This window comes from Myxocyprinus asiaticus, chromosome 21, assembly GCF_019703515.2.
Source record: "Myxocyprinus asiaticus isolate MX2 ecotype Aquarium Trade chromosome 21, UBuf_Myxa_2, whole genome shotgun sequence".
In the NCBI taxonomy this organism is placed as follows: domain Eukaryota; kingdom Metazoa; phylum Chordata; class Actinopteri; order Cypriniformes; family Catostomidae; genus Myxocyprinus; species Myxocyprinus asiaticus.
In genome coordinates, this window is record NC_059364.1 from 6187260 (window position 1) to 6207500 (window position 20241).

The window sequence follows — 20241 nt, forward strand, 5'->3', positions numbered from 1 at the left end:
ATTAGTTTGTTCAACGAATCTGAAATGGGGCATCTTTTCCCATGAGAAAAATCGGAGACTCTCCATTTAATCTTATTGTCGTCTAAGAGAAACAGCTGAGATATCAAAGAGATCTCATTTGTGATTTTCTTTCCTATGGGTTCAGAACAGCATGTTTTCTCTACTGTAGTCTTGCGTGTGAGTGTAATGTTGACTCAACGCTCTGAACTGCAATGATCAAAAAGCCCTGTGGCGGTAATTAGATCCAACAGTTCTTATATTTCATAATAAAAGCTTCAGAAAGATCTAGAGACTTACTGCATATTGATTCCTTTCATCGTCCTGTGGAACAGCAAAAGCTGCTTAATAATTGTGCTTTTGGGTCAATCATGATGCAATTGTTTCAGCAAATTGATTTTAGAGTCAGCAAGGTCACAATTCCTCACTGGAGGACTAAATAACCCATGATCTATTCCTGACCTGATTTGTAAATCTCCTGTAGAGTATCAAATATTCGTGAATGGTAACCTGATCCACCCTGATGTCGACAGTGTATATATGAGAACGCAGTGCAGCACATGTCTGAGATGAGCTCGTTTGCATGCGACGTGCTGTGTTGTCTTATGGACTACAGCTCTAACATAAACACACAAGATCTACATGTTTGCCTGCGTCTCAGGTTCTCTGCCCATTCTGAACGATATGCAATTACCTTCAGTTATCATTTATCAATGTCCAGCACAAACATTTAGTCATCCTGCTCCAGTTTTCTGGATCTTTATAAAAATCATCAGTTAGTCCTTTGAAAACTAGGCTATAAATGAATTGGATTGCTGCAACCTGGTCTCATAAAATCACGTTAGTGTACCTTGCATTTTTGCTAAATGATTTTTACATGGCTCGTTGTATGTATCGCCACATTTTGCTTGTGGAAAGAACACCAGAGGCGCTACAACAACAGTGACTTTTATTCACTATCACACAAATCACAAGTAAAACGACTATCAGTTCATAAGCACTTACTTTTTGTCCCATTGCTCACGCAATGCTATCTTTTGACATCCAAAAACGTTTACTTCAGTGCATGACATTTTAACATCTGCACTGCATAACTAACTACATTTACAAGCTTATTGATAGAGCATTGTACTTGCAACGCCAAGAACTGGGGTACAAGTCCAGAAGAGTACGCGAGTCGACGCGTGAGCCAAAAGTGTCATAGAAGCATCACAAAATGACATGTTTGCTTTAGCAATTGCATTTTTTAATCACACATTTGCTTTTTATGACGCTATCGGTTAGGTTTAGGTTTAAAGGAATATTCCGGGTTCAATACAAGTTAAGCTTAATCGACAGCATTTGTGGCATAATGTTGATTAGCTTAAAAATGAATTCTGACTCATCCCTCTTTTTCTTTAAAAAACAAACAAATCTGGTTTCCACTGAGGCACTTACAATGGAAGTGAACGGGGCCAATTTGTAAACGTTAAAATATTCACTGGTTCAAAAGTATAGCCACAAGATGTAAACAATATGTGTGTTTATATAGTTTTAGTGTGATAAAATCACTAACTAACCTTTTCTGTGTAAAGTTTTAGCCAATTTTTACAACTCCATTGCCATGATGATGTAATGTCAACAAACCCTAAAACGACTGTAAAAAGGACAATTTAAACAACTTTACAGCTCAAATAATACATGAGTGTTAATAGAAATATGATTGAAAATGCTTTTAGAAAATTAAAAGCTTCACATTTCTGCCTTAAAACCCTCCAAAATTTGGCCCCATTCACTTCCATTGTAAGTGCCTCACTGTAACCTCCATTTTTGCTTTTTTAAATAAAAGGAGGAACGAGTCAAAATAATTTTCTGTGGTAATCAACATTATGCCACAAATGCTTTCGGTTGAGCTTAGCTTTTATTGAACCTGGAATATTCCTTTAAAGTTCAGGGTAGGTAGGTCGGTTTTGTTGATTTAAAACTCAATAGAGCATTAACCATAAAAACCTCATCTGTTTGGGAGAAAATGATTTTTTTTCTGCTTTTAGCGCCTCACTGTGGATATTTCGCCTTGGAACGGCCTCAATGCATGCAATGAACCACGTAATTTCATTTTGCAAAAATGTCACCACAGTCACATAATTTTCATGAAATCAGGTGGGGGAAAAAAGACACTTTTCAAGCAAAATATTTCAAGCTTATTAGGTTTTAAATGATAAAACAATAGATATACTGTTCAAAAAGTGTTTGGAAACTTCCACTGAAAATCCCCTTGAAACCAGTTGCTTAAGAAGAGTGAAGTAAGTTCTGAGAAATGCCCTTGCATCATGTGTTTGTAGTTGGCACTTGCTTTGATGTTTTGTTATCTAATGCAATGATATTCAGACATTTATGGTCTGAATAAGTGTACTAGATATTCTAGTAAGTGTGGCATCAGTGTCCAAATACCTTTTGAGCCCATTGTATATGGTGCAGTTGAAGAGTTATATCTAAAGTGAATGTTCGGTTGGTTCTTGTGGATTTGTGTCACCAGTCGTGCATAAAACCACATAGTAGAAAGTCAAACCATGAACAAGGCAGCAAGACTAATATCCAGACTGGCATATGAAGGTTGTGTTTGCCATCCAGTATTTGTGATAGTATACATACTGAATCAATGATACACAATTTGATTAGATCATATAGAGTTTCACGTATATATTTCTGTCATTATGTGTCTCTATATCTCGCTCGCTGTTTTTTTTTTTTTCTTCTCTGTCTGGCCACATCATTTGCCTGGTCCAGGTGTAATCCATCTATCTTTGCATTGCCATTTCACATGTGAAGGCCAACATTTGCATCCTCACCAGGGCCCTGATCCCGCAACAAAACACACACACAGCGACTGCCCTTACACACACAATTGCAGCCGACTAGCTACTGCTTGCTCTTCTGTTAACAAACAAAATCAGTTTCTACAGCAGTCAAATGAGGCAAACCTCTGCAGAGAGCCGAGTTACACGCTTGACTGTGGTCTAGTGGAACACGCCAAACTGAACTGCTCGCTGTAGTGGGCAAAAACATGACGGGGGGGGGGGGGGTAGAACAGCTTACACCCTATAAAAATGGAAAAAATATTAGTATTATAAGTATTTCATTTGAAAATTCTACTGCTGAACTTTCAATAAATCGTATTTTCCCACAAATATTCAGATAAAAAAATCTAACTTTTCCAATTGACTGGCATTGTTTGTTAAAGTCACACAAAACGTACCCCTGAAAACAAAATAGGTCTTAAATCTTGGTTTTTACAATCAGTGGCTAACAAAAAACACTTGAGGAAACAAGGATATATATTATCATTGTCATTGCTTGGGTCTCTGAGGGTTAATGGTCAACCAATATGGGTTTTTCAATGGCCAATTTTTAAACTATTACTCCAATCCTAAATATGTGGTCACAGCCACCATGCAAAGTACCAATAGTTATTTATCGTTACTAACCATAACCCTAACCCTAATCACTACATTATTTCAACCCCATCTTTCAAAAAATGCTCTCTCTCTTTCTCTCTGCTTTCAGAGTTTATAGCTACAACTAATGCAGATCTTGTGTTATATACATAATACAGAAAATTAAGAGTTACTTTCTAATCTAGAGCAACACCCTTTTATGTTGTCAACACCCTCTAGAGGGAGCCACTGAGTCAGAGTGTTTCTGTGAGAGTAATGACAAAGGTGAAAAAGGTGAAAGGGGGATATCTGCAGATATCACAGGGTATTATACGTGGTTTGTAGTCATTTAATTTATCTTATTTGTCTAATTTCTACTTTTGCTAAGTATATCGTATGGTCTGCACAAGTCTAATTGTTTTCCAGTAAAATATCTGAACATCCTTAAAGGGATAGTTCACCAAAAAAAATTTAAAATAATAATTTTTATATATAAATTAGCCAGTATGGTAGAAGAACAATAAACTTCATTCAAGATATATTCTCTGAAAATAAGTCTTATTATATTACACTATTTTGTTTCTCAAGTAAATTTATAAGGGTGTTATTATAATGATATTTTAATGGGAAAACAAGCCGTTTTTGCAGTGTGGGCGCTTTTGTTGAATCAACACCAGCTGAAATCTTGAGTTCTCTCTCTGAGAATCAGAGACAGACCCCCAAACATTCAGAAATGGGTAAAGAAAAAATAAACCCCCCTCAGAGAGAGGGAAAGACATGTGAACTGCAGAGAATGTTCTACGAAGACATATCCCAGAAGTTTAGGAAATTAAAATGGAACTGTATGTTTTTTTTCTCTCTCACTCGCTCAATCTTTCTGTTTCTGTTTGCGAATGGACCCAGTGCAGACAGGGGGGGGAGACATTTCAACAAGTCAGTGGCACGCAAAGCCGGCATTCTCCTCCCCCGGGCGCTGGCATGCCAAAGCATGCTCCAGTATCCCAGCAGCCCCTGCTCGCATTTGGGCAATATGCACAAAAATAAAGCCAGACTTAAAACAAACTTACCAAAACAGACTACAGATAGTGTTTGAATTGTGTCAAAGCATCTAAGCATGTTCTTATGTGCAATTAGAAATATATAGCGTCTAGTTGGGCCAGAGGTAAGTGTAGTACTTTCAATTCCCATGCTTGAATAAATTAATGTACCCTTTTTATTCAATCCAACCCCGTCTCATGACAAGTCCTATAATTAGCATGAGACAGTAAATCGTATGAGTTGGCTCGTACAAAAATTTACAACTTTTATTCCCATAGAGGGAAAAAAAATCAACAAACAATATTATTGCGATTTTTCCTAAATTTAACCCCTAACCCAAACCTAAACCTAACCATGACTTTTAATACCTTTTACATTTATCCAACTTATCATTCTTGATTTTCCTTCATAAAGTGTGCCATGCGTCAGGGTGTAACGTAAGAGTAGCGTTACAAATCTTCGTTAACTCCACTTATTTACCTTTACCTTATTTTAATCATAAGTGATTTGAAAATAAATTCTGCCGAGCAGCAGATCACAGTCTGGTTTGTATTGTGTGTGTATGTGTGCGCAGGTGCACAGATATTTTTCCTTACACCCGTTCTCATCTTGTGCTTTAACTTGTGTCATAACTCTTGACGCACATGAACACTAAATTCAATAAATGAAACTCCAGATGTCAGAGCATACCAGCTGGGTTGGGATCCTCTTCCTCTTCAGACTCATAATGTTTTGGAACAGAGCTACACTTACACTGTCTGTTTTGTACATTGACTTTTAATTATGTGTCCTGAGCAACGTAATTATCATCGTCTGCACGTCGTCTGTTCTTCATGTAGTGTTCACATAATACACCATGTGGCAGTGTAGAGACTCCAGATTAGCTTAAAGGAATAATTCACCCAAAAATGAACATTTCAAAAAGCACATAAAGGCAGCATAAAAATAATCCGTATGACTCCAGTGGTTTAATCCATGTCTTTAGAAGAGATCCAATTGGTTTTGGGTGAGAACAGACCAAAATATAACTCCTTTTCCACTATAAATCTTGACATCAGCAGTCTCCTTGGTGATCATGCTTTTAAGCTCGATTACACGGATCATGATTACCAAGGAGACTGCAGATGTCAAGATTTATAGCAAAAAAGGAGTTATATTTTGGTCTGTTATCTCCCCAAACCAACTGGATCGCTTCAAAAGACATTGATTAAATCACTGGAGTCATATGGATTACTTTTATGCAGCCTTTATGTGCTTTTTGGAGCTTCAAAATTTTGGTCCCCATTCACTTGCATTGTTTGGACCTACAGAGCTGAGATATTCTTCTAAAAATCTTTGTGTTCTGCAGAAGAAAGAAAGTCATACTTTGGCATGAGGGTGAGTAAATGAGAGAATTTTAATTTTTGGCTGAACTATTCCTTTAAAGGGAAACTATTCCTTTCTTTCTTATGCGAAACACAAAAGGAGATGTTTTAATGATTAGTGCTGGCCATCTTCTTATTACAATATCAGTTTTTAGTGTGTCACTTTAACACTTAAAAAAGTACCAAACAGTATAATTTTAAGAAGTCCATGCAACTCATGTGACATATTCCAAGTCTTCTGAAGGCATACGATACGGCTTTGGCTAGAAACAACCCCCAATTTAGGTCATTTTACAGTAAAAAAAATAATAATCTTGACATCCATTGCATGTTCTTGAGCATATGAAAGAAGCTTGGTGAAGCGTGTTCATGCAAGAACTTGCATTGGTTTTAGCGCTAAACAAATTCACTTCAAATGATTTGCTATGATTTGAACATAAGTTTCACAAGTAATCAAGTAAAAGTGACACCTCTATCTCTCTCTGTCATTCAGGTACAGATCTGTTCCAGCCGAGAACATCATTCCCGTCTCTGTCTCCATTAACAGCTTCCCGATTCTCTGATTCACACATGCATTACCCGGGTCCCTTCACTTACTCCACCAACCCGTCCAGCACTGGAATCGGAGGTCTCAGTGTGACTGGGATGCCTGCCTCCAGCCGCTACCACACTTACCTGCCGCCCCCGTATCCTGGCAACCAGAACCAGAACTCTCACTTCCAGACCAACTCTTCGCCGTATCACCTGTACTACGGCACCGGATCCGGCTCCTACCAGTTCTCCATGGTTCCGACCGCCGGCGGTGCAGGAACCGGGGGCGAAAGGTCGCCAACTCGCATGCTGACGTCCTGTACTGCGGCGGGAGGAGCCCCGACTGTGGGCGGGAACAACAGCCTGATCAATGCTAGCCTCGGTAACCAGAGCGACGGGGTGGATGCCGACGGTAGCCATAGCAACTCGCCCACAGCGATGAACGCCTCAACGCGCATAGATGAGTCCGTCTGGAGGCCTTACTGAGAAATAGAGCACAGAGAAACTGAGTCTTTGAAAGAGAGCACAATTAAGAGAAGTCTTGCATGTTTGATCGTTTTTTGTTTTTTCACGCCGTTCTTTGGCACGTCTATCGCTTCCAAGACAACAAAAGACATCGAGTGACCAGAGATGTTCACAAACAGTTGAGCTGTGATTGCCGTCTACTCTGGATGCTCTATATCAGACAGAAATGGACCTCAAAACAGAGGAAATAAGTTTCACAGCATAATAAGGTGTACATAGAAGAGTAAAAAATGATCATTAAAAACGAAGAAAGAATAAAAGCATCCCATTGTAATATATCGGCAACTTTTTTATGTTACCAAAAAAAGATGAACAACCAAAGAAACAAAAGCAAATGATGTACGGAGACATTCTGAAAAAAGCCAATTCATCCAGCCTTAAAAACAAATCTGCCTGAAAACTGTTAGTCCCAGAGTGCTTTTGGACCATGAAATGTTGCAAAGGTCGCAAACATTTGTCATGAAGACAGTATGAAAGAACTCAGAGCTTCACAGAGTTGCAGGACTTTGTTGATGTTGGCCTTAAAAGGCAGAGTGTGGGACTTTTAATGTGTAAATACACAACAGATATACTGAGAATTCAAAGCTGTGGCCCACAGGTTTCAGGTACTTCCCAAATGGCTGTAATAGTCTTTATGACGAGATATGATAACATAACAAGCCTGGGTCAGTGTGAGCTAATGTTATGCAATCTCAGCAAATTAGTATTTCATTGAAAGGATTTTAGGGGGAATAATCTCACAAAACCCATCAAGAGCATTTCTGGGTCGTATTTCACCCCGAAATCTAAAGAAATTAAATTAAATTAAGCCTGTTATAGGACTATTAAGAATTTTTGCATTATTTCCATAACAATTAAGCACATTTCCTCCCAATTCTCAATACCATAATGCAAAAATTCTCATTCTCATTACTTTATTTAAAATATATATATATAAATTTAAATTGTAACATATTTATACATCATGGTAGTATTTGTTGTACTGCCTAAATGCTGATGTAAATACCAAAAATAATTATTTATTTATTTTTTTTACTGTACTACAGTAATAAAAATCAAATGAGAATAATTGGAATTGCAAAAAAATCTAAATGTAATGCAAATTTGGGTGGAAAATGTGCTTAATTGTCATATAAATGTTGTCATAAAAATGTAATAAAAATTAAAACAATTGTTATCCTAAAAATAGGCTTTTTTTTTCTTCATGTAAATTAAATTAAAATAAACAAAGCCTGTTTTTAGGCCTAATAAGATTTATTATTATTTTATTTTATTTTTTTAATTATTATTATAATTTTCATGGTAATTAAGCACATTCTCAATACCATAATACAAAACATTATTTTATATATATATATATATGTATTTACACATCATGGTAGTATTTGTTGTACTGCCTTTATGCTGATGTAAATACAAAAAACAATACAGTAATTACAGTAATTTTTACTGTACTACAGTTATAAAAAATAAAATGAGAATAATTGAAATTGCAAAAAAAAAAACTAAAGCATCCATGTATTTAAAGTAATGATAATTTGGGTGGAAAATGTGCTTAATTGTCATAAAAATGTTATCATAAAAAAAAATGATAACTGGTCCTAAAAATAGGCTTTATTTTCTTCATGTAAATTAAATAAAATTAAATGAAACCTATTTTTAGGCTTTAAAAAAACATTTTTTTTTTTTTTTTTGCATTATTTTCATGGTAATTAAGCACACACACCCCCCCCCACCCCCACCCCCACCCCCATTGCCATAATGCAAGAAAATCAAACTCTCATTTAATTTGGAAAAAATAAATAAAGATATCTTTAAATTGTAACATATTTATACATCATGGTAGTATTTGTTATACTGTCTTTATGTTGATGTAAATAATTTACAGTAATAAAAATCAAAAGAGAATAATTGGAATTTCAAAGTAAAAAATCATAAGCATTTACATTATATTACATAAAATGTATTTATTACATATATTACATAAAATTACATAAAGTATAGAATTTGGGCAGAAAATGTTCTTAATTGTCATGAAAATAGTGTCATAATGTAAAATATTTTGTGGTCCTAAAATTAGGCTTAATTGTCTTTGTGCAAAATTTAATTTCTAATTTTTCTTTTGATTTTTGGGTGATGGTTTTTGTGTGATTCACACTTTAGCTGTGGGTTTGTCGATTTGTAAATCGCTTATATGTGGGGAAAAAAAGCATGTCCATACCCAGAGACAGACAACCGTTTGTGTTTTTTTTAATTATTTGTTTTCTTGCTTTGCGGCAAAAATCACGAACAATTAATTTGTCTTTTGAACTTGTGGAGACTTGTTTTTTTTGGAATAGTTTTTAGAGTAATTTTTTTTTTTCTCAGTGTTGATCGCTTTTAATGACTTTGCAATTTTGCTGACTAATGTGGTTTGTTTGAACTCATTTTTATGGTTAGTACTTTTTAAATTTTTTGTATTTATTTGAGCCAATGAGGATACGTTCCTATTTTGGATCGGGTCACAAAACATTTCGCATTTCTGTTTTATTTTTACTATGCTTTCAATTTTCTTTGTTAATCTTTAATATAAAATTGGAAGTTGTGCTACTGTAATATATTCTTTCTAAATTATACAAAAACAAATTTAATGTAATGTCTATGTTTTCCAATGCAGCTTTAATGCACTTAAACATTTATTTAAGAGGATATATGTCCTTGTTAACCACGTAATGTAGATGCACCGTATAACATTCTTACCTGATGGAATTCCAGATTATATTTAGTCATATTGCCCGAAAGGCCTCAACTCTTACTAGCCAAAGAGTCACACAATCGCCTGTTGTTATTGTACGTCTCGAAAGTGTGAAAAATATGTTGCTCTAAGCACCTACATTATCTGTCTAATTTTCCTACCTTGTTCTTAGAATGACTGAAATCGGAGACGATAATTGGGCACGTTTGAAAGGGGATCAGCCTTGATTATTTGAATAACAAAACCAAGCACAAGCTCATACAAGGAGGGTAAAGTGGGCATGACACACACACACACATTTGCAACGGGTGTAAGCCAATATTTCAGCGCATAACCGTGAGGCTTTTCCCATGCTCACACCTGCTGCAATTACCTGAGGCCAGAGCACCCTAAAAGAGTGAAGGAAACAGGTAGAAAGATAGATGAAGAGAGAGATAGATCTCCTTTCACAATCTTTGGTCATCCTTCAGGCCTGTTATCCAAGCAAAAGTGCCTGTGTTCAGTTTGATTCACAGCTGCTTTGAAGCTTGTATGGAGGCAGTTATTTGCCTTTCCATTGTGCCTCTCGTATGATTATTCCCTAAAGCTGAAGGCAGCATGCAGGAAAGATGGATTCAAAATGCAAGATGGTCTTACATGCTACATGCAGGAGTCATTTTCCTCCTGCAAGGATTCTCTGTAACATGGTATGGGAAACTGTTTGCTACTGCAATTCTGTCTGATGTTCAAATGAAGAGATGTTGATTATTGTCTATCAGTGCCTCAGTTTCAATCAATAAATAAACCATTTTCTTAATCAGTATTTTTGTCTTGTTTTCCATAATAAATCCTCACATTAACATGTATGCATTTGGAAGACATTTTAATGCAAAGTTATTTACAGTGCGTTCAAGTGCAAACATTTGATGAGTTTGTGTGTTCTTTAGGAATCAAACCCATAACCTCGGCATGGGACCCTGAAAACAAGCTAAATTGCATAAGATACTAAGACTAGTTTTTTTTTTTTTTTTTAAGAAAATTTTATATTTTGAATTAGTTTAATCTCCTTCCCCGTTCGCAAATTGTTTTTTCTTGCTTCAATCGTAAATCTAACAACATTTATTGAGGTTTATGCTTAAAACAAACAAACAAAAAGTTGCCAATGGATTAAGAAAAATAAACTTAATTCACAGAGAAAGCAATTTTGGCAAACAGTTTTGTTTTGTCTTGTTTTGTTTAGAATTAATATCTTATGTCATTTTGCTTGTCAAGTATGGTGTTTTAAGGATGTTATTAGAAAACAAGTAAAAAAAATACTGAATAAGAAAATGTTTTGCCATGTGTATTTTGAGAATACCCGATATCTTGAATAAACCTGGATTTTCTTACCCCATTTGCAAATAGTTTTTCTTGTTTTAAGCACAAATCTAACAACATGTAGTGAGGTTTGTGCTTAGAGCAACAAGACATTTTTTTATTTTTTTTATGGTGTAGAATATACACTGGCTGCCAAAAGTTTGGAATAATGTACAGATTTTGCTCTTATGGAAAGAAATTGGTACTTTTCTTCACCAAAGTGGCATTCAGCTGATCACAATGTATAGTCAGGACATTAATAACGTGAAAAATTACTATTACAATTTGAAAAACATTTTCAGAACTTCTTAAACTACTTCAAAGAGTTCTCATCAAAAAATCCTCCACGTGCAGCAATGACAGCTTTGCAGATCCTTGACATTCTAGCTGTCAGTTTGTCCTGATACTCAGGTGACATTTCACCCCACACTTCCTGTAGCACTTGCCATAGATGTGGCTGTCTTGTCGGGCACTTCTCACACACCTTACAGTCTAGCTGATCCCACAAAAGCTCAATGGGGTTAAGATCCATAACACTCTTTTCCAATTATCTGTTGTCCAATGTCTGTGTTTCTTTGCCCACTCTAACCTTTTCTTTTTGTTTTTCTGTTTCAAAAGTGGCTTTTTCTTTGCAATTCTTCCCATAAGGCCTGCACCCCTGAGTCTTCTCTTTACTGTTTTACATGAAACTGGTGTTGAGCGGGTAGAATTCAATGAAGCTGTCAGCTGAGGACATGTGAGGCGTCTATTTCTCAAACTAGAGACTCTGATGTACTTATCCTCTTGTTTAGTTGTACATCTGGTCTTCCACATCTCTTTCTGTTCTTGTTAGAGTCAGTTGTCCTTTGTCTTTGAAGACTGTAGTGTACACCTTTGTATGAAATCTTCAGTTTTTTGGCAGTTTCAAGCATTGTATAGCCTTCATTCCTCAAAACAATGATTGACTGATGAGTTTCTAGAGAAAGCTGTTTCTTTTTTGCCATTTTTGACCTAATATTGACCTTAAGACATGCCAGTCTATTGCATACTGTGGCAACTCAAAAACAAACACAAAGACAATGTTAAGCTTCATTTAATGGACCAAGTAGTTTTCAACTGTGTTTGATATAATGGCAAGTGATTTTCTAGTGCCAAATTAGCAATTTAGCATGATTACTCAAGAATAAGGTGTTGGAGTGATGGCTGCTGGAAATGGATCCTGTCTAGATTTGATCAAAAATGACTTTTTTCAAATAGTGATGGTGCTGTTTTTTACATCAGTAATGTCCTGACTATACTTTGTGATCAGTTGAATGCCACTTTGGAGAATTAAAGAACCAATTTCCTTCTGAAACTGCAAAATCTGTACATTATTCCAAACTTTTGTCCGCCAGTGTTTACAATAAAATAAAAGCAATTCAGGATATATTCTCTGAAAACAAGTATTATCTTACACAATTCTGCCTCTCAAGTAAATTTACCTTGTTTTAAGGATGTTTGGATATTTTTACTGGAATGTTCTAGGTTTCAATACAAGTTAAGCTCAATCAACAGCATTTGTGGCATAAATATGCGTTACCACTAAAAATAATTTAGACTCGTCCCTCCTTTTCTTTAAAAAAATAAATGCTAAAATCTGGGTTACAGTGAGGCACTTACAATGGAAGTCAATGGGGCCAATTTCTGGAGGGTTTAAAGGCAGAAATGTGAAGCTTTTAATTTAATAAAAGCACTAACATTAATTCATTTACACATTTGGCAGATGCTTTTATCCAAAGCGACTTACAGTGTACTTATTACAGGGACAATCTCCCCGGAGCAACCTGGAGTTAAGTGCCTTGCTCAAGGACACAATGGTGGTGGCTGTGGGGATTGAACTGGCAACCTTCTGATTACCAGTTATGTGCTTTAGTCCTCTATGCCACCACCACTCCTAATTCATCTATTAAAACTTGTGTATTATTTGAGCTGTAAAGTTGTTTAAATCGTAATTTCTGCAATCGTCATAGGGTTTGTTGACATTACATCATCATGGCAACGAAGTTGTAAAACTGGCTATAATTTACACAGAAAATTTTAGTAAGCGATTTTATCACACTATATTGTGTCTTGTGGCTATACTTTTGAAACAGTGAGTATTTTAACATTTACCGATTAGCCTCAGTCACATCCATTGTATGTGCCTCACTGGAATCCAGATTTTTGCTTTTTTTTTAAGAAAAGGATGGGTATGTCAAAATGTATTTTTGTGGTAATCAACATTATGCCACAACTGCTGTCGATTGAGCTTAACTTGTATTAAACCCAGAATATTCCTTTAAGAAATGATTTTTTGCCCTGTGTCTCTGGATGTCGACTTCTGCCATTATACTGGCCGGCTTTCTTCACAAGTTTAGCTGCTGACAATCATTTGAAAGTGTTTTTTTTTTTGTTTTTTTGTTTTTTTTTATGTGATTGTTGATTATTTTGAAATCGATAGATGGACCAACATAAAAAATACACATCAACATATAGGTTAAACATGGACTAAATTAATATTTGCTGTATGAAATACTGATCTTTTTTGTGTTTTGTAATAAACGTCTATTGAGACCATGGCACTATTTCAAGAAGTAAAATTGTTTGGTTGTTCCAAAATGTAGGCAGCATAATTGTGCAGTCTTCTAAGATACCTCCTTTTGGCCCTATCGTTGGCAGAGAATTGTTGCCTATGTAGAGCATTCCAAATCGGCCACTTTTCAGGTTCCATTTCAGTTAGGAAGCTGCCTTAGAAGGTATCTGCCTATGTAGGCAGTAAACGAGGGCAGTTCACTACATTTTAAGACTGAGCCTGAATGTTTCCAGTGCTAAATGAATATCCCTAAAGGCCATGATTGTGTAGTCTTTGTAAAGGTGTTTCAGTGCACAGATAGATTATAATCATGCTGAAAGAACTAAAAAGCACAAGAACAAATTGTCCTTTTCACTACTTGTACATTGTAATTGTGGTTCTGTGGGAAATATCCCTTTCTGTTTATTATTGGTGTGCTAATGCTGCCAATTTTATGCTTTTTACTTTAAAAAAAGATCAGGCTTTGCTTGTGACTGAATTTCATTACTGTAACTTGTTTATATTTTTACTATGTACCCAATAATTTCACAACAGAGGAAAAAGTCAAGTAAATTAAATTTTTCAATATTTACACAAATTGAGTTTTTTTGGTCATATTAAAAAATGTAAAAGTTTCAAGACAAGTATTTTCTCCTCTTAACCCTTAAATGCATGGGTGTTTCGCCAAACATTATTACATATTCGGGTCTTTAGAGTCCCGGCGCATATATCTGTCACAAATGGATGTACAAAATTCCCAGATAGTGTCAAATTTTCAAAACATTATCAAGACACTTAGGAAAAAATAGAATAGGATTCATTACTTCCAGAGACGCAACTGGCTGTCAAACACATATTGAGCTACACATTACACATAAGATACACATGAGTTACACATAAGTATTTTCTCAGGCACTTTTTGAGTCTAAATAGTTGCACAACTTACACAATTTCAGTAGTACACCAAAATAACAATAATCATATCATACTTTTCATGTGTTACACTTGCTATAGTTTACTTCCATGTTGCTTCTTCATCTAATAGCAATGTCGAATGTTAATCAAGTCAATCACTGATACATCAGCACCACCTTGAGTAAGAAATAACATGTATAATATTTATATGTACACGCATATGGAATACTGATAAATCACCATTGTCACACAGAAAATCAACTTGATATAGTATATACTTGTATGAATATAGTACTCAGTTGTCTTGTAATAAACAAATAAATATATATCCTGTGATAGTAATTTTATTTAAAATAATAATACAAAATAATGATCTATGGTAGTGCAAAAAAGAAAAGAAAACACTATTACATATACAGTGCATCCGGAAAGTATTCACAGCGCTTCACTTTTTCCACATTTTGTTATGTTACAGCCTTATTCCAAAATGGATTAAATTCATTATTTTCCTCAATTCTACAAACAATACCCCATAATGACAACATGAAAGAAGTTTGTTTGAAATCTTTGCAAATTTATTAAAAATAAAAAACGGAAAAAAAATAAAAAAATAAATAAATCACATGTACATAAGTATTCACAGCCTTTGCTCAATACTTTGCTGAAGCACCTTTGGCACCAATTACAGCCTCAAGTCTTTGAGTATGATGCTACAAGCTTGGCACACCTATTTTTGGGCAGTTTCTCCCATTCTTCTTTGCAGAACCTCTCAAGCTCCACCAGGTTGGATGGGGAGCGTCGGTGCACAGCCATTTTCAGATCTCTCCAGAGATGTTCAATCAGGTTCAAGTCAGGGCTCTGGCTGGGCCACTCAAGGACATTCACAGAGTTGTCCCGGAGCCACTCCTTTGTTACCTTGGCTGTGTGCTTAGGGTCGTTGTCCTGTTGGAAGATGAACCTTCACCCCAGTCTGAGGTCCAGAGCACTCTGGAGCAGGTTTTCATCAAGGATGTCTCTGTACATTGCTGCATTCATCTTTCCCTTGATCCTGACTAGTCTCCCAGTTCCTGCCGCTGAAAAACATCCCCACAGCATGATGCTGCCACCACCATGCTTCACTGTAGGGATGGTATTGGCCAGGTGAGGAGCGGTGCTTGGTTTCCTCCAGACATGACGCTTGCCATTCAGGCCAAAGAGCTCAATCTTTGTTTCTCATGGTCTGAGAGTCCTTCAGGTGCCTTTTGGCAAACTCCAGGCGGGCTGTCATGTGCCTTTTACTGAGGAGTGGTTTCCGTCTGGCCACTCTACCATACAGGCCTGATTGGTGGAGTGCTTCAGAGATGGTTGTTCTTCTGGAAGGTTCTCCTCTCTCCACAGAGAAATGCAGGAGCTCTGTCAGAGTGACCATCAGGTTCTTGGTCACCTCCCTGACTAAGGCCCTACTCCCCCGATCGCTCAGTTTGGCCGGGCGGCCAGCTCTAGGAAGAGCCCTGGTGGTTCCAAACTTCTTCCATTTACGGATGATGGAGGCCACTGTGCTCATTGGGACCTTCAATGCTGCAGAAATTTTTCTGTACCCTTCCCCAGATCTGTGCCTCGATACAATCCTGTCTCGAAGGTCTACAGACAATTCCTTGGACTTCATGGCTTGATTTGTGCTCTGACATGCACTGTTAACTGTGGGACCTTATATAGACAGGTGTGTGCCTTTCCAAATCATGTCCAATCAACTGAATTTGCCACAGGTGGACTCCAATCAAGTTGCAGAAACATCTCAAGGATGATCAGTGGAAACAGGATGCACCTGAGCTCAATTTTGAGTGTCATGGCAAAGGCTGTGAATACTTATGGACATGTGATTTTTTTATTTATTTATTTATTTTTAATACATTTGCAAAGATTTCAAAAAACTTCTTTCACGTTGTCATTATGGGGTATTGTTTGTAGAATTTTGAGGAAAATAATGAATTTAATCCATTTTGGAATAAGGCTGTAACATAACAAAATGTGGAAAAAGTGAAGCGCTGTGAATACTTTACAGATGCACTGTAATAGGGTCTTTGGTAAGCAGTATTTATATTTTTTTTAATTTATTTTTTTTTGCAAAATTTGCAATTTTGCCATTTTTCTTTCTTGAGGAATTCAAAAGAGGTGGAATGAGGTCCCGGGTCTCTAAAGAGGCGGTATGCATTAAAGGGCTAACAAAGGTTTTGACAAACAGTTGTAATAATTAAAAAATAAATGGCATATTCTCGATACGTCTTCACGTGACATATTTGAACATACACAGAAAAAAAATGAGATTTTAGAGCTGCGGCAAAGGGGGAGATTTTCGACATACATTTCAGTCTGTTCCTCGCACAAAGATATTGTATGGCTTCAGAGGACTTGGAATATAGTGCACAAGTCATATGGACTAAGGTTAACGTGCATTTATGCTGTTTTTGGACCTTTCTGGAGCTTGACAGATGTGGTTGTTTTATGGAAAGAGCTGTATGAAGATTGAAAAATGTTTGTGTTCCATGGAAAAAAGGATAGCATAAAGGTTTTGGAACAGCATGTAAATAATGGCAGAATTTTCATAACTGGCTGAACTTTTCCTTTAATATACTTTGTGAGTGAGTGTGTATACGTGAGAATGTTTACATGCATTGTCACTATGTGGAGGAAGTCCATACTAACAACTTTGCACTTCACACAATCATATCTCAAGAGTTCTGTTTTCACGCCTTCCACAGGACAAACAGCTGCTCGATGTTTCCACATACTGTGAAAGATGTGTGAAAATTCTCATAGTTTGTGATGTTTCTACCATCTCAGTTGATCAGATTAACTGTTAATGCTCTCCTATCAAACCATCGAGACATACACACTGTGCCATAGTACCAACACAGTACAGAAAAGTACTGTTTTGGTCCATTTTTGTAAGTGTCTGCTGCTCTGTTTTGTACCAAACCTGGACTTTGTCCAAATGAAATGCAAATGTAAATATGTCCACTCTTCCAAACCTTTCATGCTGTCAGCAGGCATTACTGTCAGTCCAGTCAATTATTTGAAAATACTTTTTGGATGCAGTTACTTGCATCAACCTCAGTGGAGAGTAAATAAAGACAGTGAATTAACCTAATGAGTTGAGTTTAGTGAATATGACGGTGTTGATGGATATGTGCTGTATTCTGACACAACATAAGGACGTTACGGTCATGTTACTGGAGATGTTGTCATGCCCTGTTAAGTTGTTATTGTACAAACTAGGGTTATGGTTTCTTGGCCTCTAAATCCTTGAGCAAGTCATAGCACACTAAGCTATAAAAAGCGACAACGTATAAAGCTTTTAAAAAGCCTATGGAAGGCCTGTGTGTTTTGGTAGTTTCAAGCTGTATTTTAGAGAAATTATCCAAAAATATGGAAAAGACATTGTTGCCAGGTCTCTTATAATAATGATAAATGTAGTATGTTTTATCTCTCTTTTTAAAATCTTGACAAGAGCATGCTATGGATGAAACTTTGTATCATCCCTCATTTGAAACTGAGCAAGTATAACATCAGCAAGGACACATACACTTGCTCCAATGTAAATGAATGCCAATAGCTTAATGTTAATTCATTTATGTAATGATAGTAGAGGTGATAGTAAATAAAGAGTTCACAGAATCATATTGAGTGTGTTACAGAGACATTATGTGCAGTTCACTTCACTTACATTAATGTAATTAGATGTGTAATCACATTCAAATGATGTGTTTCTCTTTTAAAGTGACTGTAATAATTGGTTGCCTCGATTCTGTTCACAGTCTGAAAAGTTTTTAAATCACATAACTGTGTAATTGTCTTTGGAAAATGTCTTTACAGAAAATATCGGATAAACATGCTTTGCAGTATTACTCTTCATTCCAGTCAAATTAAGAATTGTATTCATTCCGTTTTTGAGGAAAAGCTGCACTTTTAACAATAGCGGCATCTTTTTTAATGGGCATGACAATGAGGCAGTGAGGTACAGATGTACAGTCTCTTTCATGGGTTGCACAGTTGTTTAACGTGTTTTTGGATCGTTCTGCTAACAAAACATGGAAAAATTATTCACCTTATGCGCCAGAGAAACTAGCGTGCAGCCATCTTGAAAATTTTGTTTTTCAACTTCCGGTCTAGCGGTTGCTATATTCACCTTATTTAGCCCCGCACCTTTTCAGTGCTCCGCGCTCAGTAGCGAATCATGGCATTGGAGATATAGGTAGGCGCCTAGGGTGGCAACACTCTCTGGGCTGGCAGGACAGGGTACCTGATCGATCGCCCCTGCACAGAGCTCACAAGATTGTGACAGGAGAAAGGTGCCCCAAATTGTGCCATCCCACCCCTGGCTCACGATGAGTGAAAGGTGCTCCAAATCGTGCCACCACGCCCCCCGCCTTGAGCTCAAGATTGCAATGGGGGGAAGGTGCCCTGATTTGTTCCTGACAGGCTACTCAGCCTAAAAAGCTCTAAATGGTTAGGATTATAGAAGTTCATAATGCATTCTTACATTCTGAACAAACATAAGATAATCATAATCAACAGTATAGGTACACTGTGACACAGGATCGACTCAGTGGTCTTGAGAAAATAAGTATTAACCATGTGATTGCTGGGCAGATTTGACAAAGTCATTGATGAAAACTAGGAGGTTGTTCTGCATTGTGTGTAATCGTCTCACCCCTTCATTTCTGAGTGTGTGTTTAACATTATGACTGATTTATTTATTTATTTATTTATTTCAAATGTAAAAAAGGGTTCTGTGTTATTGTCTCACCAGTTCATGTGTAAGTGGGTGTGTACGTTTTGCACTGAGGATGTTTTAGAGACTCATCCTGTAATTTTGGTCTGTTTTTTCTGCATTGTAGTTGATTTATTAATTGTATTTGACAGATTAAAAAACAATTGCTCTGTTTTTTGGTCTTTTCCATTCATTTTCAATTGTCGGTCAATTTTGACCGCGAATAGCAAAGGTGTTGCTTTTTTTTTTTTAAGACCACTTAGACTTATCTAATCAAGCCCAATTTTTATTTTATTTTTATGTTCAGATAGCAAATTGAGGAAAAGTCACCAAGTCTTGCACTGCTCAGATAAAGGAAACCATTTTTATTAAATGAGGAAAATTTATTTCGGTCAAAAATGACCGAAAACCATAGGAGAGTTAAAACAAGTGCACTTCATTTATAAATGTACAAGATCTTACCTTTATGCAGTGATGTACTGATATGCTTCTGTGCTTGTGAAACTCCAAGAGACAACACAGAGTCATTCAAAATATCTCTGTATATCTGACAATCTTCTCATGTCATTCACACATTGTGTTATAGTTAAGGTGAGCAGATTTTTTGAGTGTTAAACCAGTGTGGGGGAAGGGGTGCCGCTATATTTATTCACACACACACACATACATGCACATATACATGTGAAAGTGTATGTTTTATTTTATATTCCGTTTACAACTTTTAATCACATTTAAGCCTTACAAATGTAATTTCCTTTAATGTCATGAATTTGAAATAATAACGTGAGATAATACGAACTTAGCGAAGGGTCAGTTGTCACAGCAGTGAGGTAAGTGGCGTTTTGTTTTGTTTTTTGTGATTGACAGGATTATATAAACATTCTCCTGCAGAACTTTCGTCTAGAGCACCATTTTGTGTATTTAGCCCTCGTGTTTGCTGTTGTTTCTTGTAAGGTCGTACAGTAAGTTACATTGGTGTTTTTGGCGACCCCTTGTTCATTTTCTTGTATTTGTGTAGCCCACGTTTTGCTTTGAACAAATGCTGCTATTATAGATCCCCAACTTCTGCT

The 20241-nt window shown here is 36.4% G+C and overlaps 1 protein-coding gene across 4 annotated transcripts in view; it reads left to right on the forward strand.

Annotated features, from left to right (window-relative positions):
* The window catches only part of runx3 (RUNX family transcription factor 3), a 71133-nt gene extending 60735 nt beyond the window's left edge, over nt 1–10398 (forward strand). For all 4 annotated transcript variants that reach the window (XM_051647915.1, XM_051647916.1, XM_051647918.1 and 1 more), the window contains one exon: nt 6306–10398. In XM_051647915.1, coding sequence (XP_051503875.1) covers nt 6306–6829 — 524 coding nt within the window. In that variant the 3' untranslated portion in view covers nt 6830–10398. The remainder of the gene's footprint in view (nt 1–6305) is intronic.
* The last annotated feature ends 9843 nt before the right edge of the window (nt 10399–20241 follow it).